Here is a 22,337-nt window from a genome sequence, read left to right as displayed (position 1 = left end):
AAGTATTCTATTTAAAAGCCCGAAGGCCGGTCGAAGACCTCTCTTCCTTTCTTTTATTCTCTTTCTCTCCGCGCATATTGTATTTGATCGCGCATCGATTCCAAAACAAGTCACATCTCACCACACACTCTAAAACCCCGTTTTCAAAACAAAACAAAGCCACTAATACGGCACGAGGCTCGTAAACGGTCAAGCATGTGTCGCACGAATCAATCGGCTTTGGCCATTTAAGCGAGAAAGACAAAGTTGAAAATCGAATTCGTTAATTACACTTTTAGAAAGGCTTGTGCGCTAATAATTAATGGGAAATTTGTCATTTTTATTCAAACGACCGGCGGAATTCATTGGTGATTTAGAGAGTGATTGCAAAAAAGTTATCGACAAAATGATGACAGCAGCCAACAAAAGGACGATGGATCAGTTCAACTATGATTGGTACGACAGGCATACGCACAATATGGCCATGCAGCACTTCAATTTCTATGTTCCCACGAGCTACGATCAAAAGCAGCATCTGCCGTTACATCGAACGCTCCACGAGGACCAGCACTTCTGCCCGTGCATCGAATGCACTGGTCCCTACACGTACATCAACGACTTGACTATTTACGATGACATACAGGTGGGTGTGCATGAGTCAAAAAAAAAAAAGATACATGAAAAATGTAGCGTATGACGTACTTCTCGCTCCGCCTATCTAGCTCCGCTATACCTCGAAATCCTCGTGCATATGGTTATGCGTTAAAACCTCACGTAAATCCGATACGAGCACGTACATACCTACTCGCTGCACTTACACAGATGCAGGCACATGGTCAGAGCATATATATTTTTTCTGACGCGCGTGTTAAAGAGAGAGAGAGACACAGGAGACGGGGGAACAGCGCGCAGGGGGAGGGAGAAAAGAGATGTGTGTATACATGCGCGCTGCTGTTTCTGAGTGTTCTCTCGCATCTCTCTCTCTCTCTGCCTCCTGCGTCTACCGCTTCCGCGTAAATGCAGTGTGTATAAGCCTGTAATATGCATCGGAGTGTAGCGAGGCAGTATAAACTCGGGCGATAGATAGTCAATAACGCTGTTGCTCTTTTGGCCATTGAACGATAAGAGAGGCAGCCTCGCTGGTCGCACAACCAGCCACCACGCAGACCAGACCGCACAGTGACGAATTTAATACACAATATACAAATATCATAAAGCTCCGAGATTAGGAAAAAGAACCAAATTACATATCCTAATCGCGTGTTTGTGTAACCATCATTATTTTAAGTGAGGAATATGTGTACAAGAAAGAATTTACGGAGTGATGCCGCGAGTGTGCTTCGAGTGTTGTTGGGCGCAGCGTGAGGCTATTATATCGCTCGCAGCACTGTTATCTTTTCGTAATTAATTTCTTTATAATAATACCGAGTCAGGTATCTAAGTGCCATTAGCTGTGTGTGCTTCTCATTGGGTAATATTTTAAACGATTATAATATATTGCCTTCTGCCTTAGTCGTTGTGTATAGGGAAAAAAGTGGCTTTTGACGAGTCGATCGTCGCATTCGATAGAGCCTTGTTGCATTTTACCTTGATTCATCGAATGACGCCTCCTGCTACCACCAGCAGAGAGTAAAGGTTGGCGTTTCCTTCCTTGCTCCTGCGAAGCGAAATATTTGGTTTGCAATGCCGTTGGCGACATTAACAGTTCCTTGGAATCAGGAAAAGGTAATGTGTATTGATTAAAAAAAATGTACGAACCCACGATGCATGCCTTGTAAACAGATTGATTTCCCCTGTAAATTTAATTAAAGGTAATTTTTTTTTAATTTTGTCTTTTTGATCATTTTTAAATCTGTTTGAGAGATTTTTCTTGTAATTAAAAAAACTCATAAAAAATTTTTTTCCAGTCCTCAGAGATTCTCCCTGCAGAGAATCAGGAAGAAAACATGAACGTACAAATTCCAATGGTGGAACCCAATTTCAACGGTTGTCCAGCGGAACCAATGGAAACTCAAGATGTAGTGTCCCATGAAATTGAAGTTCGAGATGTTACACGAGCAGGGCATGAGAAAGCCGAACCAAGACACTTTGAGCTACTTAAAGTTCTAGGCCAAGGCTCTTTTGGCAAGGTGTGGAATATTGATTTTTAATGGCTCCAATGACTCATGTACATGTAATGCTTATCAATACTCTATTATTCAACAGGTCTTTCTTGTCAGAAAAACTATTGGTAGAGACAAGGGTACTCTTTATGCCATGAAGGTTCTTAAAAAGGCTACCCTGAAAGGTATAATTTTATTATCAAACAGAAATTTCAACTAAATTTTTTATACTTATTAACCATTTTTGTTCAGTACGAGATAGAATGAGAACTAAGATGGAACGTAATATTCTAGTCGATATAGAGCATCCTTTCATTGTACGCTTGCATTATGCATTTCAAACGGAAGGAAAGCTTTACTTGATATTGGATTTTCTTAGAGGAGGTGATCTTTTTTCCAGGTTATCTCAACAGGTTTGTGAATAATTTTCTAATAACAACTAATACTAATTTAATTTATGATTATTGATGTTAAAAAAATATTGTCTTATTTTCAGTTAATGTTTACAGAAGAAGATGTAAAATTTTACTTGGCAGAATTAGCGTTAGCTTTAGATCATGTACACAAACTTGGTATTATTTACCGAGACTTAAAGCCTGAAAAGTATGTATAAAAATGCTTCTATTTTACACTTTAAAAAGAAAAGTATTGATTTTAATTTGAACTTTTAGCATACTTCTTGATACTGAAGGTCATGTTGTTCTTACTGATTTTGGATTGAGCAAACAACCTTTGGATGATTCACAAACATATTCCTTTTGTGGAACAGTTGAATATATGGCTCCTGAAATAGTTAACAGGAAAGGACATTCTTTTGCTGCTGATTGGTGGAGTTTTGGAGTTGTTCTGGTTTGTATTGATTCTTTCATTTTCTTTTACATTTTTTTATCTAAATAGTTTGCTACATTATTAAGATTAATATAATTGATTACAGTTTGAAATGTTGACGGGTGTTTTACCATTCCATGGAGCCAATCGCAAAGAAACCATGACTCAAATTTTAAAAGCCAAGTTGGGAATGCCTCAAAAAATATCTCCAGAAGCACAAGCTTTGTTGAGAGTTTTATTCAAAAGGAATCCTGTCAACAGATTAGGATCAAGTAGGTTCAAACTTTACAAAAATATGAACTCAATTAAATATAATCAATTTTATCAACATTTTATTTCAGAGGGAATTGAAGAAGTAAAAAATCATGTATTTTTTGCAACCATCGATTGGCAAAAATTATACAACAAAGAAATTAAACCCCCATTTAAACCTGCAGTAAGCGAAGACGATGATGCTTACTATTTTGATAAAGAGTTTACATGTAAAACGCCGAAAGGTAAATTGTAAATTTCATTTACTTTAACATTTGAATACAGTGGAGGTTTTATATCTCATTTCTATGATTTCTGTAGATTCACCGGGAGTGCCACCTAGCGCAACAGCTCATGAACTCTTCCGAGGTTTTAGCTTCGTTGCACCGTGCTTGCTCGAAGATTCCAATGGCGGCGAACACAAGCCAAGCGAAAACGTAGCCACGAGTTTTCCTACTCATATAAACTCTACCTGCATCACGGATGAATATGACTTTAATCAAGAAATCGGAAAAGGCAGTTACAGTACTGTTTATTTGGCTGTACATAAGCTGACAAAAGTAGAATATGCCATCAAAGTAAGTTGATCGATCGAAATGAAAAAAACTCGTTTGAAATGCTAAATATTTAATTTTCTCCATCGCTCCAAAGGTAATCGATCGAAAAAAGCGAGACCCGACCGAAGAAATTGAGATACTTTTACGTTATGGTCGACACCCTCACATCGTCACCTTAAAAGCCCTTCACGAGGATGAAAGACATGTTTACCTTGTATTGGAGCTTTTGAAGGGTGGCGAACTACTCGATCGCATGTTACAACGTCGTAACTTTACTGAGGCAGAAGCAGCAGAGGTCATGTTCACTATATCTAGTGTCGTACACTATCTCCACGAAAATGGGGTAATTACTTAAATAAAATATTATTATAACTTATAAAATTTTTCTTAATTGCATCTATGTTATCAGGTTGTTCATCGCGATATAAAACCATCAAATATTTTGTACGCAAAAACTGGATACAATCCGTCTACTTTGTGCATTTGTGACCTTGGATTCGCCAAACAACTCAGAGCTGAAAATGGATTACTTATGACACCTTGTTACACAGCTAATTTTGTTGCACCCGAAGTGTTGAAACGACAGGGTTACGATGCTGCTTGTGACATTTGGTCTTTAGGCATATTATTGTACATCATGTTGTCTGGGTAATTTTCTAAACTTGGCCTACATTTGTCGCCCAGATTTTTTTCTATTCTAATGTAATGTTTTTTCTCAGTCGAATACCATTTCCAAATACACCCGGTGACACAGCCAACGACATCTTAGATAGAATAGGCCGTGGCTACGTCGATGTCGAGAGTGGCGTATGGAGCATGATCACTCCCGAGGCTAAAGATTTGGTTAAACGTATGTTGCATATTGATCCAACTCGCAGACCCAATGCAGCCAGCATATTAAAACATCCGTGGATCGTCAACAGGCATCGATTGCCCCACAATCCATTGCCTGATATCGTCAAAGACCCACTGGTCGTAAAAGTATGAATCAGACAAAACATTTTTAATTATACACATAAAATGAGGAAGAATTTTATCGAGTATTATCACATTATTTTCAGAATGCCGTAGCAGCTACTTATCAAGCTATGTCAAATAGTCCAAGGGCACCGCATATAGGACCTGTCGTAATGTCTGAATTGGCGCGGCGCAGAAATCGAGCTAAGTTATCGGCTAATATTCACGTTTGAGAACAGCAAAACGTTATTCGAAAAAAAAAGTCTTTAAAATCACAACAATGATTTGTACTTTTGTTGCCGCTTTTTTTCGAGCCCATTTGAGATTCAACGGATAATCCTTGAATTTCTTTTTTAAAGATTTTTTATTTAATTGAATTATAGATTTTTACAAATAAGTTTAGGCCATGATTTATTAATTATGTGATATCGATTAATTTTATAACTGCGCTTTTTAATGCATATATAAATGCAGTGATATCTGAAACAATCTAAGATTTAAAAAAAATCTATTGGGTTTTCGAACGCATCCAGTCTTCTTCCATAAGCAGCATTTCTTGGATTATCGAAATCTAGAAATGGCTGTTGATCGGGTGTAGTTTTAATTAAATGCTAATCGTGCATTAAAAAAATATACAAAATTGCCTTTGCTATTTCACTCTCTTTAAAACAAATGTGCCCGAAACTGCGCAAAACTACCAGTATTTGATGATACAAGTATAAAAAATGATTGAAGCCTTATGACTGATTTAGTTAGCATCGTTTAAAAGTAAAAGACAATTGCCGAAAATCGTTGATTGAATGCCAACTGTATTTTTAATATCTAATTAACTTGTAATTAAGAGCTATTTTAAATATTTTTAAACTATTATTATCATGATCTACCATGAATGAAAATCAAATTATCTATATACTAACTCATCGTTTTAATTGTTATACCGATTATCCTTAAAAATAGTATTGTGCAATGACGTTTTTTTTATCGAGATTTTATGCTTTCTCGCAAAAGCAAATATTACACTTGTTACTAGGTAAATTATCCAAACACATTTTCAGAGTATAAAACACGTTATTTCTCAATGTTGAATATATTCTCATGCTTTAATAGAAAAAATAAAATTAGGTTACAAAATTGAACTGATTAAATTTCTGGTCTGAGAAACTGAGAAAAGTACTAACTTTTAAATGATAAATAGGAGTAACTATTATGAATTAAAGACTTGATTAAAAAGTCAATAACAGTGATATATATTATTGGCTGATATTTAAGTATAGCAATTATATTTAAGAAAGTCAACAATTCATAATCGATCTCTATTGTACAGATATAGCAAAAAACAAATTAATGTTTGCAGACAGATACTAAAATTGCCATATTTGTCTTTGACAGCACAAAGTCACAACAAAGACGATGTATATTTTTATACAGCGTGCCGAGAGGGATTTGCGAACGACAAATAAAGATTAAAACAAAATTCAAACAGTGAAGCGAAGCTAGGGAAATGGTGAATGAAAAAATATATTTCTTTTATAACAAAGCGAAATAATTTTATCTCCTTACTTGTAATACAAATAATATTATAGAGATAATATAAAAATTATTAAACAAAGAGAGATATTAAATTTGTCTGCGTATATAAATGCGATATATTTTAACGCTATGAATTATATAAACCGCAAAAAAATGTTATTATCAAAGACATAAGTAGAAAAAGTATATATGAATATATTTATTCAAAAAAATAAATAAATAAAATGTTTCTGTGTCGTTACTACTTGTTCGAGTACGCGTACGAGCAAATGAATTGTGTACATACAAAATGAATGAAAATATATTTCAATTTTGCATGCACACAATCCATTGCTACAATAACTGTAAATTCAAGAAAATAACGAGTAAAGTTGACAATGTTGTACGGTTTCACTGTAAAGATGCAGAGGGAAAAGTTATGATTATGTAACTTGTTACAAGCACACAAAATTGTGGACCTGTGTCGAAGGAAACTGAATGTGCAGTGTAATAAAGACGTGTATGAGAACACTATGTGCATGGAAGCTCTTTAAATCATTTCGACTCAAACACCTGTCCCCCGCGCGCAAAGTTTAAATATCCACTGTGCCGCTGTCAGTGGTGGAGCATCGTTGCGTAGCAGAAAACGTAAAGTCGGGTCTGAGCGCCATCTGGTACAATGCGCGCAGTTATTTCGCAATATATCGGCTAAACCAGAGAGACCAACTCTCATAGAGTCTCGGCAAGCTACATTATAATTCGCGAACTGCTAACTCGAAAATTCCGCGTACAAAGAGCGACGAGCCAAGCAGCAGCAGCAGCTCACCGGCCGACGCCGCGCGCAGCTCTCGCTCGCCTACTGAAGAGCTGTGAGAGCTCCGAATTAGTATACAACAACGAGAACGGAATCACAATGATCAGATCGTAATCGAAAGGTCGCGGCAGAGCAGCTGCACACACGGCACAAAGTCGCGTCTTTTACACACACACATACACACTCGGCTCAGTGGACTGAAAGAATCCGCGAGAGATTAGAGAGAGAGCACGTGTCGCGCGTTAAATTCGATTATAGGTTTGACACTATAGTTAAGACGTGGCGCACTGTCGGGCGCTGCTACTGGAACTTCCTCGTCCAGCAGTTGTGTCCGCAAAGTAGCAGCGGCAGGACGACAACTGGTAGCAGCAGGAACGCAGCCACAGCAGCTACGGACACCGAGAGCGACTTGTACTTGACTTGGCGTACCCAATTAGGTGAGTCTGTGGCTCGCATGTGCTTTTACATATCATAATCGAAACTGCGCGCTATCATTTATCGTCTTCGTCGTATTCGCCGTCGTCGTGCAATCTCGACCGACCGACTCCGAAATATACATGGCTCTGCCCTCTCTTTGTTTTTATTCGCCTCTTTCGCATGCTCTCCATTCATTCGGTGACTTATGTAGGCGCAGTGTACGCACTGTGTCTCTCGACTGCGAATATATATATAGATTATAATGTGTCACTTATCACCTAAGTGCGACAATGTATACAACGTAATACAGAGAAAGAGAGAGAGCGTGGACAGCAGCATGCAGTTATCGCGTATAGTTGTGCAACTGTGTGTGAGTCTGGCATGCATGCATGCGTACGGTGATGATGAAGTTGCATTGCACCCACTCGTGCACGCACACACGCACGAGAATTGAACATGCACAGAGTCGGACGCGTGATGATAACGAGCATAGTCAAGACGGAAACGCGATATATAGAGTGCATGCGCGAATTATCATGTATACGAAGGAGTTGTACGATTAGAATGATGTACTGCATCGGCGGAGCTTTTTAAGTACGTCATTATTGTGTATACTATACAACGATATATACGTGTGCTCGTTCACGAGATATATCGTGATATAAAATAGGCGAGAGAATCGATACACACGGTTCTACGTATCGGATGAACGTCTTCGACACGCGCGACGAGTCCTTGATTCGACTCGCACTGGTTACGTGCGTTGCTGCTGCTGCTTCGTTCGCCTTCTCTCCTCCTACATAGATTACGTTACACTAGTATACTCGAGAGGTACAATTCAATACACGGTTCAATTGACTTGAGAGCTTTTTTTTCCATACGGGCATATCCAATTGAATCCATTTAGCAAATGCTCCCGGTTATATCAGCTCTCTTTTGCGGCGCATAATACGACGACGACGATGATATATTATACTTGCTGTGTGCAGCCGCGTCGGACGAGTTGACTCGCGTGCGCAGCTTTTATATATCTATTCGGCGCGCCTTTCGGCCCTTGTTTTTCAAATATCTGCTTGTTTGTTTACTGCGAAAGTTTTCGGTCGTCGTTGTTGTTGTTAATGCAGAGCCTCAACCGGTCTAAATTTATAAATCGTGTGGATGTGCAAGCGCGCATATATATCATCGCGTGTTTACCGCGTTGACGAGCGACGACGAAGCTTTTTGCACAAGTCATTTCATGAAGCTCGTGTTCAATTATGTGCTTAGAAAAGGTGGAAGATTATTAACGTCTCGCAACTTTTGTCAACATATTTTTCATGCCTTTTTTGTTGTTTACTCTCTATTCATGACCGTTGCGAAAATTCACATCAAATTAGAATTGAACATTTTTTGATTTGTTCGTTAATAAATTCATTTTGCCTTGTCTAGGATTTTCAATCATGTTGCAAAAAGGCCCTCGTCCAATTGTCTTTTGTGGACCATCAGGCAGTGGTAAGAGCACATTGATCAAGTTGCTCTTTGATGAATATCCAGACAAATTTGGATTCTCTGTATCACATACCACTAGAAATCCAAGACCAGGTGAAGAAAATGGAAAACATTATTACTTCACTACCAAAGATGATATGCAGAAACAAATTGATTCTGGAGAGTTCATAGAAACTGCAGTATTTGGCAATAACATGTATGGCACAAGGTTGGTTCATTTTTCAACAAGATGAAAATGATCATTTTTCACAAATTTAATTTCAATTTGAAATTCTCTCATTTTAAAGCAAACAAGCAATTGAAGACGTTCAATGTACTGGAAAAATTTGTGTTCTGGATATAGAGATTGAAGGAGTAAAACAAATTAAAGCTAGCCCACTTCAACCTCTCTTCATTTTTATCAAACCACCATCAATTGAAGAGTTAGAGAACCGTTTGAAAAAAAGAGGTACAGAATCTCAAGAATCTCTTCAACGAAGGTTAGCAAGTGCTAAAACTGAAATTGAATTTGGTACGTCATAATATTTCATTTTTTTATTATCTTCCTGTTATTAAATAATTTACATAACTTATTTAAATTGCATTTTTAGGTGAAACTCCAGGCAATTTTGACTTGATAGTAGAAAACGATAATGTAGAGAAAGCTTATGAAAAACTTAGAAACTTTATAATGTCACAGACAAATCAGCAAAACCAGAACGGTATATCATAAATATTAAAAATTTGGTTCAATTCATATTTCCTGTGTCCATTGGCAAGGATCAATGGAGAAACTTGCCAAGTGCCAAAAGCTTCTATTAGAAATCGATCTCAGGAAAAATGTTTGCTTAAACAATCTTCATCAGTGTATTTGTAAGAAAAAAATTAACAAGTATTATATAATAATGTGAGAAAATGTGATGAGAGACTAATGTATTTATGCAATGCATCAAGCAAAGTTGATAGCAAAAAGGAACTAACTGTTGTTGTTAAACTGCATTTATTTGGTGTTATATTACAGTAAGCATTGATTTTTATTTTTTTTACAATTAATCTGATATTTTTTAAATATCATTCATTTATTACAATGTGTTTGATAAACTTATAGGGGCATTTGCTGCATTGCGAAATATATTGAAATGAAATTTTAATATTAAATAGTAGAAACATTTTATAGAGTAAAATTTACACTTACCTAGCAGCATTATTAAATAAATTTTTTTATGATTTTAAAATTTGATAAAAAGAAACTAATGTAGTATGATCTGACTTGAAAAAATTTTTGCTAATCTGGCTTGACGAATTTACAACTTCATTTTCAGATAAGATAAAATTTGTTATGTTTATTGTAAAATGTTAAAATATGGGCATAGTAAGATATGTAATATAAAATAGTTCAGTGAAAGCTAAATAGTTATCCATTTATTTGACTTGATTGTTATTTCAATTTAAACTGCAGTTAGATCGACTTCCATTGCGTTACAAAGATCAAAGTTTTGTAAGATCAATAGCTTGTCAAGACAGAATTAGTTTTCTTGACAAATGTTTTTATGTAAGCATGACTTTTTATTCGTTGTCAAGTTAACACTTTTTCGTCATTGCTTTATTACTTTTTACGCAATGAAAATTTAAATTTAGCAAATTAATACCAGTGATGCTCTAACATTTAAAATTTTTTGTTATCGTAGGATTAGAATACTCTAGAAACATCAGTTACGTAATAAAAAGTAGTATGTAATGAGAAAAAAAAACTGAGAGTACCCACCACTACGGCAATTGTGTTTCGTTAGTTTAAGAAGTGTCATATTGTTATAATTAATATCATGTTGATAAAAAAAATGAAACTGTTACTTGAATTGTAAATTAAAAATAGGTTTGGTAGATCACTTTTTGATCATATTACACTCGAGTTTTGTCGACATTATAAAGTCATGTTAAAAAAAAATGCTGATGATAATGCACAAGATGTGAAAAAAATAAAAAAATGAAAAAGCATGAAACTCTGCTGTGTGCTCTTGTGGAGTAGCGTTATTCACGATAATCATTTATGTAATGCACATACTTATAGAAGCTCGCTTGAACACGTCGTTGAAATTTATCATGTTAACGCGGTTTGTGTTTTTTTGGTTTTTTTTTATGACGAATAATCTATCGAAGTATTATAAAACTTAAAATCATGTAAAAGCATGCGCTACTCTTGAGTACAAAATGACCGAGGGCATCGCTCGCTGCGAACAGATTTTTTTATAGAATTTAGCTGCAATATAGAACAACATTGAAAATTTTCACGTACGCTCAAGTACGTGAATTAATAATATCAATTGTTTATGAAAAATAAAAACAAAAGTGAACTGCACATGAAGGAAAACATTCATTTACATGAACCCATATCAATTGGTCAGAAGAGAAGAAGAAAAAACTGCAAAAACTTTCAGATAAGATACGGCGGCTTTTTATAACGAAAGTGTAATGCCATTCGGAAATGAATCAAAGGGATATTTGATTCATTGAATACCAATTTAAAAAAACATTTTAATCTGAGAATGATTTGATATATTAATGTTCTTATCGTGATTTTTATAATTCCAGTAATTTTTCCACAGGAAATTTTACTTTCATCTTCATGACTATTTTTTTTTCTAATACAAGTCAATCTTAGTATTTCGGTACATTTAGAACAACCATAACATATTCTTTTTATTATTTTCAATTTTTCATATTTTTTTATAGCCCATTATATAATACTTATAATATTTTTTTTGTTTTGAATGAGTATTTTTAATATTAAACGTTTAAAAAAATTTTAAATTATTTATTGAAAAAAATATGATGTAAAACTTATAATTTGAAACTGGCTCTGTCGTCAGTGACCATTTGAAAACTCATGACAAAAGCGCCACCTGCCACGCACAAAATCCGCCGTAGCCAGGCTGCACGCACACGTGGGTACTTCGGATCTTTTGGCTATGAAACTGCCGTGTCGAACGTAGCGAAATCATGGTGTGTAATTCATTTTAATAATATAAGATCGAACATTAATTTGTTTAAACTTTATTTAACTTTTCTTTGAAGTCTCTAAGTTGATAACTTCTATGCGTGATAAAGCAAATTCGTTTGCTGCACTTTGTATACTTTACAATGAAGTTTTTTGTCGAGTGTGAACAGTGAGGTTAAGGCAAATTTAGCCACACGTGCAAAATTCAGTTTTACAATTTTAGAAGTTGTTTGTTTAAAAGATGTCGATCCATCTCAAAAAATATTAGCTACGATTTCGCGAAAAATAAGTCACTAATGTTCGAAATTAAAATTTAACCTGATGAAAAGTCAAGTTCTCTATTAGGTGATCAATATGACTAATAATACTAATCATGTCCTTCATTTTTTCAGTCTCTCATAGTGCCTCCTAAATACAACCACATCCTTCGTGTTGTCGGTACCAACATCGATGGTAACCGGAACATCATGTTCGCCATGACGGCGATCAAGGGTGTTGGTCGTCGTTATGCCAACATTGTTTTGAAGAAGGCTGATGTCGATCTCAAGAAAAGGGCCGGTGAATTGACCGATGATGAGGTAAAATATCTGAATATTTTTAATAAGATAAAGAGCAGCTGCATATGAGTTTGCTCAATTTTTCATTTACTCATAAATTCATTTTCTTTCAGGTTGAAAAAGTCATCACTATCATGGCAAACCCCCGCCAGTACAAGATCAAAGACTGGTTCTTGAACAGACAAAAAGACATTGTTGACGGAAAATACAGTCAAGTAAGCATCTTTGACACAATATGTCGATATTGCATTTGTTTACATAAACAAACAGTTAGCACAATAACACGGTTGGCTATTAAACTTAATTTATAGTCGACTGGTAGCTTGTGCCAAAGAAACTGCGTAATTCTTAATATTACATTTGATAACTGCTGAAGTTTAAAAATAATTGAATGCGCAACATAAAATTTAAAATTGATTGAATTGTCTATTCTTTAATATTTATGTATTAATGCTACTGTTGCAAGACTATGCAATCACATTTAAATCATTGTTAATAAAAAACTTTTTTTTTATAGCTGACATCCTCGAATTTAGATTCCAAACTCCGTGAGGATTTGGAGCGCATGAAGAAAATTCGTGCCCACAGAGGTCTTCGTCATTACTGGGGTCTCCGTGTGCGCGGTCAGCACACCAAGACCACTGGCAGACGTGGTCGCACCGTTGGTGTATCGAAGAAGAAGTAATTCATTACTAATATATCAAAGAAGAAAACGAGTTTTCTACTGTGGATTTGGTGTATCCAAATAGATGTAATTTATTAAGAAAATCCTTATCCAAGGTGGAAATAAATTATATTTTCAATTGGATTTCAGTCTATTTTATTTACTTGTTTTATACTTTATTGGCATCATATGAACATACCATTCTCTATCAAGCAAGCCATTAAATAATACCAGTTTACTTTTAATTGAATTATAGATTATTATTATAATATTTCCTTGATCCCTATCCCTATGATTATTTAAATAATCTTTGCATTATTTTTCAAGAAGTTGAGTAGGTTTTTAAGAACAAACTTTCACTTAAAAAGTTTGTGTAATTGAATTTTTTCAATTTCCCATAAAATTAAAGAAAAGTAAAATTCTTCTACTACCAAGAACTAATATCTTTCTTTTTATTTTTAAATAGGTATAGAATGATGAAATGTGTCTTGATGAAAAAATTATTTCGTAGCAATTACGTAAAATTGATTTTTAAAATATGTATATATAGGTCTTTTTAGTGAAATACGTAAAATAAGTATTTAATGACATCGAAAACGCTACCGTAAACATCTTTTCATAAAAAATGAAAACAAAAGCGAACTATATACAAAGTGAAACATTCATCTACATCAAGTCACAATAATTAAATAGAGGAGAGAAAGAAAAATTGTAAAAACTTTCAGATAAGATATAACAATTTTTACAACGTAAGATCATGTAATATTTATAATTAAGTATACATTGTGATGCCATTCGGAAATAAATCAGAGGAATACTTGCAAGTAGAGCTTATCCGCTCGCAATGAAAATACGTAATTAAGAATGCAGATAATTTGAAAAATTTTATTATAAAAATGCACTTCATTTTACAAAATCCAGTACTTATTCGTGTTTAAATTAATAACAAAATCTCCGGTGAACTCGTTGAATGTATAAATATAAAAAATAATTAAACATCGTTGTTTCGATGCGCTTAGTTCAATCGGCTCAAAGGCTTATGAGTGATTATGGTTGAGCAGGGATTTTAAAATAAATAATAAAACGATCTTGGCACGAATCAAAGCCGAAAACTTTTCATCGATGGCTAAATGCTCGTATACATTATAAGTAAGTATATGTGTGTGTGTGTGTGTGTTTGCACGACGATGGTGGGCCAAAAAAAAAAAGTAAAAAAGCCGAGTCCATTCGAGTCAAACTGTCGTTTGTGCCGCAATCGGAGTAGAAAGTAAAAAATCGCGCTGCGAAAAGAGTACGGGATAGAGCGAAAGAGGAAAGTGCATTTCGCAGTTGGTAAAACCGAGAGCCCGCTGCTGCACTATATAGTTGGAATTTATCGCGCGGACGAAAGTTTAGTTTTCGTGGCTCGCTCAAAGCTGTGGTTGCGCAGCGGAGCTTTACGATTCTTTGTTGAAAAGTTGTTTGCTCTTTTCCTCGTTAAGTTATTTTTTTTCTCGTTCGCTTTATTTCTTTATTTACGGACCCGGCTAATCTCGCGACGATATTATCATTTAAAATTGGCTCTTATATATTGCGTGCATTTTTTACTGCGCGGCTCGATCGATGAATTGAAAGTGAAAAAAATAAAGTGGCCGGCTTGGAGAGCGAAATCGATACGGCAATCGCAACGTTCTACTAGCCGTATATCTAGTAGACAGCTCAAGCCTTGCGGGCCAGGCGCCTCAGTAGCCAATTGGGCTGTCCGTGATGATGCCTGACGCGACGCTGGTGATCCTCTTTCGACTCATTGGGCCCAAGGTCGCTCACCGTTAACGAGGCAATTTGCAATGGATATTCGAATTCTTCGGCTCTGCTCTGTTGTTGTTGTTTTTGTTGGTGCTGTTGCTGTTGCTGCTGCTGCTGCTGCTGATCCAGCATTTGTTGTTTCCTCAATTGTGCGGCCTCAAAAATGGCATAGTCGACAATACGTTCCCGAGCAGCGAGGATATCTTCGGACTCCTTGTCCACCGTCGCGGCCTTTAATTGGAGTAATTGCTCTTCCTGGCGCAGCAGTTCCTCGGTCAACCGATGCAGCTGATCGATCTCTTCGAGGCTCGCGTCCGTTCTCTATCAATTTTCAGATTTGATTTAAAGCTCCAAGCGCATAATCGAGTTGGACATAAGGCGCAGTAATTTTTTCGACATTATAAGTTATTCCGCGGCTTATGACTTACCCATATTTTTGGCTTCTCCGTCGGATAGTAAGCGTCGTAAACGATCGGTATGTGAGGCTGCTGCGCTGCCAATCTGCGTTAGATGGGACGATAGAGGAGAAAAGAGGCACACGTGTTTCAGGCCACGATAAATAATAGACCCCAAAAAAAGAGAGCAGTGTAGAAGTCAGTGCTTTAGAAAATATTCATGTTTTTACTAAGCCAGCAGAGAGGCTACTATATCTCTCTCTTACCCTTTGGCCGTAGGCAGTGTCAGTGGCAGCTTAGCTTGGGAAGCGACCGCTGGAAGCTCTGCAAGTCATGCGCGCGTATACGTACGCCGTGTCAATTAATCAGAGGGTCATGATGTGCAAATAATTCGATCTGATCGCGATCAATGCCTACCTACATATACTATAATGCGCGACGTGCAAAAAATGTTGTCTTTCTTTACCTGTTACGATCAGTACGAGCAGAACCACCGCCACGCGTAGTAGCAGTGTAGAAGGCGACGCCGACCATGCCTCGAACCTGAGAAAGCTCGATTTGACGTTCATGACGATGTATCTGATGCACGAACGGAACACGACCAAGTCACAGCCGGCGACCTGCTGATGCAGATGAGACATGAAGATCAGTAAAACGAGTGCGATTGATGAATAATTTACCCCGGTTGCAGTCTCGTGACAGAGATTCTCCAAGAGGAACTAGAGACGATGCGAAACTTTTCGCCCAGTGACGTTCGTCTTCTTCTTCTTCTTTCGACTTTGCTGCTGGCCACACGAACACATACGTGGACCGCCGCACCGCCAGCGCCCCGCGCGCTCCCTGTTAACGTGCTATACAGCCACAAGCTCGCTGCGCGCCTCTCGATCGAGAGAGAGAGAGAGCCTATTTTCGGACTTACTCGCGTGCCAAAAATAAATCAAAACGGAGAACTGCACACGTACGTTCGACTCGTACGGCAGCAATTTGTGCTTTTATATATCCACGATATATACGAGTTTTATGTTTCGCGAATCGCTGGAGCAAGCGCGCGCGCGCAGCGGCAATTTTCCTTCTATTTTTTACGATCGGCTCTCGGGGCGCGCACAGCGGTGTACTTTTTCGGATTTTTTCGGATTTAACTACCCTCTCGCTTCGCTCGTCGATGTATATTTCGTTTATTAAAAATCAGCGCGTGAATGTATTTGGATTGCTGAGGCCCGCGGGCCCGAGCTATTTTCGCCAGGCGGTTCCGTTTGCGGTGCGGTCAAGTAGGGCTTACACACGCTACGAGCGAATTTATGTATCCACATCGAAATCCAATAAATGTTGTGTAATTATACAACACTATATCGCTCGATACAACAATTTATTAAAAAAAAAAAGGATTCAGCACACATACACACTTTTTCGTGCACAAATGTATTTTTTCTCTCTCGCTAGCATGCATATACCTATATATGTAGAGCGCACAGCGAGCCAATGACTCGTGAAGATGGTTCTCGCACGTTGACAAAAAAAAAATATGTTATTCTTCGCCCAGCTTCGAGCAAACATATTTTCAGCGTCACGCGCGCGTTCATAGGATTACCGAGGAAAAAAATCGAGGGTGCAGGCTCGAGGCCGGGTATTTTACTGCGATATTTTTCTCTTGCTCTCACTCTCTCTCTCTCCCAAATCGTTGACCCCGAACTGATCTATATGTACGTTTATGCGTGTGTACGGATGCGGTACGTACTGGCGGATAATATTGCTGCGATCGCAAAAGTGCAACGGAGTCAATTATTCAATTTATAACTCTATTAGTGCTTGCAAGTAATATTATTTAATTTGCATTATTTGAGAAAACATTGGTTGATTCGACCAGAACATTAACAATATAACTCATCAGCTTGGATTAATTATAAATCAACTGTGCGTGTCTAAATGATAAATAACGGTAATAAAGTAACATGATTATTGTATAATAAAAAATAAAAGGCGCCGCTTCTAGGTTTCAGTAAAATTATGTCTTTGAGAGGGCGCATCGGCAGGATCCGTCGACGCAGTACTTGCCCTTGTCACCGCCGGGGATGCTTCCGACGTGCTTGCAGGCGGCCTTACACTCGTCCTCGGTACATTCTGCAACACACAGAGACAAAAACGCACAGGAGTCACACATGCTACCTTGCGGTATACGGAAGGGGGTACAAAAAAATTTGGCAGCTTTCCACAGCTGCGTGGAAATTGTCGGGGATGGAAAAAAAATATACATATGTATATGCTTACTCGCTTGGGCGCCCGCGACGAAGAGCAGGGCAACGACGAGGAGCCAGAGGTAGCGCAAAATCTTCATGATGAATATCTGTAGGGAGTTGCGATCGTCGACACTGAGCACAAATCAATAACGCTCATCTATTGACACTCCGTCGCTTTTATATCGAAATGCGTCGTACGCGCCGATGAACTCTATCCGATTTGACTCGAGATGACCCCGGGGCATATTAACCCGAGACACTTGATTATCTATTTTAGCCTGATTAGAAGCTCGTTCTACGCCGTATATTATTATGACTTTGGAGGAAAGCCGAGGAAGAAATTCCATCGCCGAATTATATATATAGCTCTCAAGAATAGGAGTTCAAGGCTCGAACGATAACTGCATCGCTTGTTTTGCGTGTTTATCATACGCGATGCGGCGACGAAAAAGGGGAGAAAAAAATAAAGAAGAAGAAACGAAGTGCATAAGCTACGCGAGAGTACGTTCCAACTTACTCTTAACAAGTGGGTCAGCTCCGATACGAGTTGTTAACTTTATATTTTGCATCGCGCGCGCGCGACGTGTAAACAAGTTTACTATTCTATTTCTGTTTTCTTCTTTCCTTTTTTTTTTGTCAAAATACAAAGACGTTTACCTTTTCCTTACACTCACCCTCTCACTCTCTCTCTCTCTCTCTTCTCTTGATCCTTATCGAGTGCGAAAAGCACACGAGTACCCGCGCGCGAGCTTATATTTGAACAACAGCTGATAAAGAGTGAGAGAGAGAGAGAGAGAGAGAGAGAGAGAGAGAGAGAGAGAGAGAGAGAGAGAGAAAGAAACTGTGGATGTAGGTGTACCGTGTAGCAGTCGTCACCTTTACGAGCGCGTATAAACAAACAATTGCCCCCCCTTTTTTTGCAGCTCGTTTCCTAGTTCTGCAGTCGAGACACGTACTTCATTTTCTCTCTCGCGCGCGGTGCGGAGGTAGCGTCACTGATATACACGTACGTTTTCGCAAACACCATACACATACACAGTCCACAGGGTTGGCGCGCGAAATTAAGTGATATACTTCGGTGACGATATTGTTCGTCCACGCGGCTCGGGCTCTGTAATATGTAAGTCGTGCCGGGAGTCGATTGACGGCTACAGCCAAGCCAACCTATATTTACACGCCTCGGCTGTGCTTTAGCTGTTGTGCGTACATTATGCACGAGCGACGGTTGAGAAAGAGATTCGTTTCATCGACATTTTATTCTCGCTTTTTTTTCGTTTATTTTCGAAAAGGTCTTCGAGTCGATGGACTCGCAAATCTGCCTCTGTCCATCTCTAAATGTAAGACAATCGATCGAATTCGAATGAATAGAATTACGCGCCAGCCAAAATTTGCAGCAGCTTTGATGGATATTTAAGCAGGTTTATTATTAATATCAAAGCGATCCTCAAAATTGATGCGTTATATTACTTCACCAATGTATAGGAAACCATATTGATGAACAGCAGCTCAATCAAATTTAGCTAATTGTGTTGAGCTGTATGAGCCCAAAAATATAGTCCTCACAACTAAATGTTGTATCGTTGCTACAATATTATAAACGTTGAACTGTCGGAATGTTGCTAGATTCGTTTTAATAAATATTCTGGTTATGTTCACTTACAAACATGTGATATTGACGTGACGTGATTCAGTTCACATTTGTTGTCATAGAAAAATATTGAGCTGTATCGACTCAAAAAATTGCGTTGGCGGAATTACACATCGAATCGAGCTCGTATAACCCGAGATTGAGCTCTGCTAGCTCAACATGGTTTCCAGTATACCTGCCTGTGTCTAACTCTGACGCAAAATTACACTTAATCGCTCCTATTAATATCTCCGATATGATGCATCGTTACCAAAATCTATGTAATATGCCAATTGATGAATGATCGCGATTAGATCGCCAACAATAAACTAATTATTTTGCGTACCGCTTTGCATCAGAACGCAGCTTTTCTGTTGGAATGAAAATAATTTCGCGCAGAAAAGTTGATTTTTCATTGCAACGCACTTTTTCATTTAAAATTGCTATACCTGCGTGTACGTACTGAAACTTCTTGGCGCTCGACTACTTATCATTCGGAACGACCGTATCAAAGATTTAAAAAATTGTCGACTCGATTATTTCGAAAGTTCAGGCTAGAGAAGAGAAAAGTACGGAATTGTTGACTCTGCGTGTAGCTGCTTTGCTCTCGAGCTCGTACTTGTTGACGTACATAAATTATTCACCTTACATTGGCTTATTTAACTTAGCTTGATCATTTTGTTTTTACTCTTTGATTATATAGTCAATGATTTGCATTTGTTCGTTGCAAAATATTTTGCAACATTTTACGTAATGTGCTATGACATATTTTTAATTAGAAGTTGAGTTTTTTGGAAAAAAACTCTGTTTAAGGCTTGGAACAATTAACATCATATTCTGTGGATATACGATCCGTTGTAGAGTACATGGTTCTATCAGTTTAAACTCTTTTGCGTATCACTCGGGTTAATTAAAAAACTAATTTTTAAAATTTATCAGACGCTTCGAAGCGTCCTCTCTAAACTTTTAGTTAGTTTAGTCTTTGTTGTAGACGGAATAAAAATGAGAAATAGCGAGCTTAAAAATAACCTGCAACGTCAACTCGTTTGCATTCGAGAAGTATTAATACAAAAATGCAGAGTCAGATTTTTGACATTTTTTTCATAATGAACGTGTTTCATAAAGCAACGTCTCTTTTGTATAAGCATACAAGGCATCGAAAATTTAATTTGAAAATATGTGGCGCTTAATAACAATTCAGTTAGAGTAATCCTCGTCGAACAAAACGTTACACTAGTTAAAATGAGATGAAGCACCGACTCCAACGTTCGAACTTCATGTAGTCGAGTTGTAAGTGAATGGATCCCACCCGCGCCCTCGTACGTAGTCGTACGTGTGTGTGTATGTGTGTATAAGACTTAATTAATTTTGCATTGAAGTTATGGATGAAACGGGCACATAGAGCTTGTGTTTGGAAAAGCCTTAAAAGCAAAGCCACGCGCTATAATTCCGGCTTTAAGGAGGTTCGGGAGTCTCAGAGGGGGACGAAGCGGGACGCGAGGGGCTCCTATACTTCCAATGTTAAATTTTCAGCGCTGCCAACTTCGAAATAACACGAAATTGTAGGTTTTTTCAATGAGCTGGCACACAATTATAGCTATTATTAATAATTCAATCATTTTGATGAGTTTTTTTCGATTTTTTAGGCTTATAACAATACTCTATTTGTCATTAGAGTCGAATGAGCACATATTTTTGTTGTTCTAGCTCATTTGTTGGTTAGGGTACGCGCAAATGACCCACGAATTTTTACACATAACAATTTATTTCTCGATAACTATACGGTCGATGAACTTCTTTTTGCAGTCAAATTATTCCTTATTAAATTTCCTACATGTACGTATTTTTTTCTATTTAGTTTTTGTTTTTTTACATTATGTTTATGCTCATTGAAAGCGAAAATTCATGATTTCTCGTAAGAAACCATGTTAAAAGGTCAAAAAATTTTTTCATCATTTTAACAAAATTTTGCGGTGAAAAGTTGTATTTTAATATTAACATTCATATTATAAAGTTTCAAAGCAATTAAACGTGTTTTAAAAATTTGGCTGCATTTCGCTGAGACTCCCGAACCTCCTTAACCCCCTGCACCGCACACGCGCTACCGTGCGTTGTTTGAGTTTGAAATATCTCTTTTTCTCCATCCTTCCGGCAAAAGTATTTGCTTTCACCGTACGCGTAGCCTAGAAAAAGAAGTACTTTTGCCCACTTCTGCGTGTCCGACAGATGCAGTGGTTGCTGTGGCCAGCTCAGCATAGCAACGTAATATTTATCATTTTATCGCCCGTATTACTCAGCCTACAACTTGTCGAAGACACATCAATACTTAGAGGCGTTATATTAATTACGTGGTAAAAATTATGCAGAGTCCTGAAATATTATTCGCGCATGATGGTATGTCTAGGGACGAGAAAGAACGTTGTGTGTAACTTGTTACACACAAATCAAAATGAAAAAATGTTTTTTATATTAATGTTATTGATGCTCACCCCCCCCCCCCCCCNNNNCCCCCCCCCCCCCCCGTCCCCCGACGAGCATCACTCGCTTCGCTCGTAATGCTAATATCGGGGCGAGCATCAAAATTCGAAGTTTAATTACAAAGTCATATTTTAAATTTTAGTATGACTCGCTACGCTCACAATGCTAAAAGTGAAGAAAAATAATTCGCAGCACATGTAACTGATTTTATGTAAAAGTCAATAATAACCATAATCGCTTTGTTTTCTGCACAATCAGACGGCAAATCAAGACCTCGATGCGAAAGAAAAAACAAATGCAAGTCCGTATGTGCATTGAAATCTTGAATTTATTTTTTCATTTTGAATTTATTTGAATAATTTTATGAAAACTTTTGTTGATATGATTATCACGTGCATGCGGAAGTTTCATTTCTCCCCCTTATAAGAAAATCTACTATTTAGCCCGCGATTGAAAAGGACACTATACGCCGCGTGTCTGTTGTACTTTGGGTTATGCTCTCTTGAATGAATATATATTTCCATCCCTTTGTTCTCTTTTCTAAATTTTGAGGAATAATAAATTCATATGCCACCCATTGAAAGGTTTGTGAAATTTCGAAATTCGCACAATCGAAATTTCATTACGTGAACATTCAGTACGTGTGTATAATAATATGTGGCTCAGCACGATGAAGTTGTATCACTGAAAAACTTTGTGGATAGCAGCTACGCTAACCGA

At 37.4% G+C, this 22,337-nt stretch overlaps 4 protein-coding genes across 10 annotated transcripts; 3 read left to right on the top strand and 1 right to left on the bottom strand.

The window, feature by feature from the left end:
- Nucleotides 1–193: 193 nt before the first annotated feature.
- Nucleotides 194–5,082, top strand: LOC106660158 (ribosomal protein S6 kinase 2 beta-like). 3 transcript variants are annotated; one of them, XM_014383018.2, is made up of 13 exons: nucleotides 199–622; nucleotides 1,887–2,108; nucleotides 2,185–2,266; nucleotides 2,334–2,494; nucleotides 2,578–2,684; nucleotides 2,753–2,930; nucleotides 3,016–3,181; nucleotides 3,251–3,406; nucleotides 3,483–3,739; nucleotides 3,813–4,061; nucleotides 4,128–4,366; nucleotides 4,438–4,699; nucleotides 4,780–5,082. In XM_014383018.2, exons 1-13 carry the CDS (start codon nucleotides 302–304, stop codon nucleotides 4,906–4,908), a joined length of 2,529 nt encoding a protein of 842 aa, XP_014238504.1. In that variant the 5' UTR covers nucleotides 199–301; the 3' UTR covers nucleotides 4,909–5,082. The 3 variants fall into 3 exon arrangements, with proteins under 3 accessions (XP_023316194.1, XP_014238504.1, XP_023316195.1); XM_023460426.1 differs by having other exon boundaries at nucleotides 194–622; nucleotides 3,016–3,406; XM_023460427.1 differs by lacking the exon at nucleotides 199–622 and adding an exon at nucleotides 1,318–1,704 and having other exon boundaries at nucleotides 3,016–3,406.
- A 2,019-nt stretch (nucleotides 5,083–7,101) lies between these two features.
- Nucleotides 7,102–11,092, top strand: LOC106660159 (guanylate kinase). Of its 3 annotated transcripts, none has more exons than XM_014383021.2 (4): nucleotides 7,102–7,435; nucleotides 8,844–9,111; nucleotides 9,191–9,414; nucleotides 9,494–11,092. In XM_014383021.2, exons 2-4 carry the CDS (start codon nucleotides 8,855–8,857, stop codon nucleotides 9,613–9,615), a joined length of 603 nt encoding a protein of 200 aa, XP_014238507.1. In that variant the 5' UTR covers nucleotides 7,102–7,435; nucleotides 8,844–8,854; the 3' UTR covers nucleotides 9,616–11,092. The 3 variants fall into 3 exon arrangements, with proteins under 3 accessions (XP_014238507.1, XP_014238506.1, XP_014238505.1); XM_014383020.2 differs by lacking the exon at nucleotides 7,102–7,435 and adding an exon at nucleotides 8,170–8,246; XM_014383019.2 differs by lacking the exon at nucleotides 7,102–7,435 and adding an exon at nucleotides 8,463–8,686.
- Nucleotides 11,093–11,665: 573 nt separating this feature from the next.
- On the top strand, nucleotides 11,666–13,242 carry LOC106660161 (40S ribosomal protein S18-like). The gene is made up of 4 exons (XM_014383022.2): nucleotides 11,666–11,882; nucleotides 12,270–12,455; nucleotides 12,548–12,649; nucleotides 12,952–13,242. Exons 1-4 carry the CDS (start codon nucleotides 11,880–11,882, stop codon nucleotides 13,117–13,119), a joined length of 459 nt encoding a protein of 152 aa, XP_014238508.1. The 5' UTR covers nucleotides 11,666–11,879; the 3' UTR covers nucleotides 13,120–13,242.
- A 714-nt stretch (nucleotides 13,243–13,956) lies between these two features.
- LOC106660086 (putative uncharacterized protein DDB_G0271606) lies at nucleotides 13,957–17,684 on the bottom strand. 3 transcript variants are annotated; one of them, XM_014382925.2, is made up of 6 exons: nucleotides 17,544–17,684; nucleotides 15,959–17,396; nucleotides 15,745–15,901; nucleotides 15,545–15,602; nucleotides 15,312–15,384; nucleotides 13,957–15,204 (listed from the first exon to the last, which is right to left on the bottom strand). In XM_014382925.2, exons 3-6 carry the CDS (start codon nucleotides 15,845–15,847, stop codon nucleotides 14,797–14,799), a joined length of 642 nt encoding a protein of 213 aa, XP_014238411.1. In that variant the 5' UTR covers nucleotides 15,848–15,901; nucleotides 15,959–17,396; nucleotides 17,544–17,684; the 3' UTR covers nucleotides 13,957–14,796. The 3 variants fall into 3 exon arrangements, with proteins under 3 accessions (XP_014238411.1, XP_014238410.1, XP_014238409.1); XM_014382924.2 differs by having other exon boundaries at nucleotides 15,745–15,898; XM_014382923.2 differs by having other exon boundaries at nucleotides 15,745–17,396.
- Nucleotides 17,685–22,337: the final 4,653 nt, after the last annotated feature.

The sequence above is a fragment of the Trichogramma pretiosum genome, unplaced genomic scaffold (genome assembly GCF_000599845.2).
Source record: "Trichogramma pretiosum strain Unisexual culture from Peru unplaced genomic scaffold, Tpre_2.0 scaffold29, whole genome shotgun sequence".
Taxonomy (NCBI): domain Eukaryota; kingdom Metazoa; phylum Arthropoda; class Insecta; order Hymenoptera; family Trichogrammatidae; genus Trichogramma; species Trichogramma pretiosum.
The sequence above is the reverse complement of the archived record's forward strand: the minus strand, read 5'-3'. Positions and strand labels throughout refer to the sequence as shown.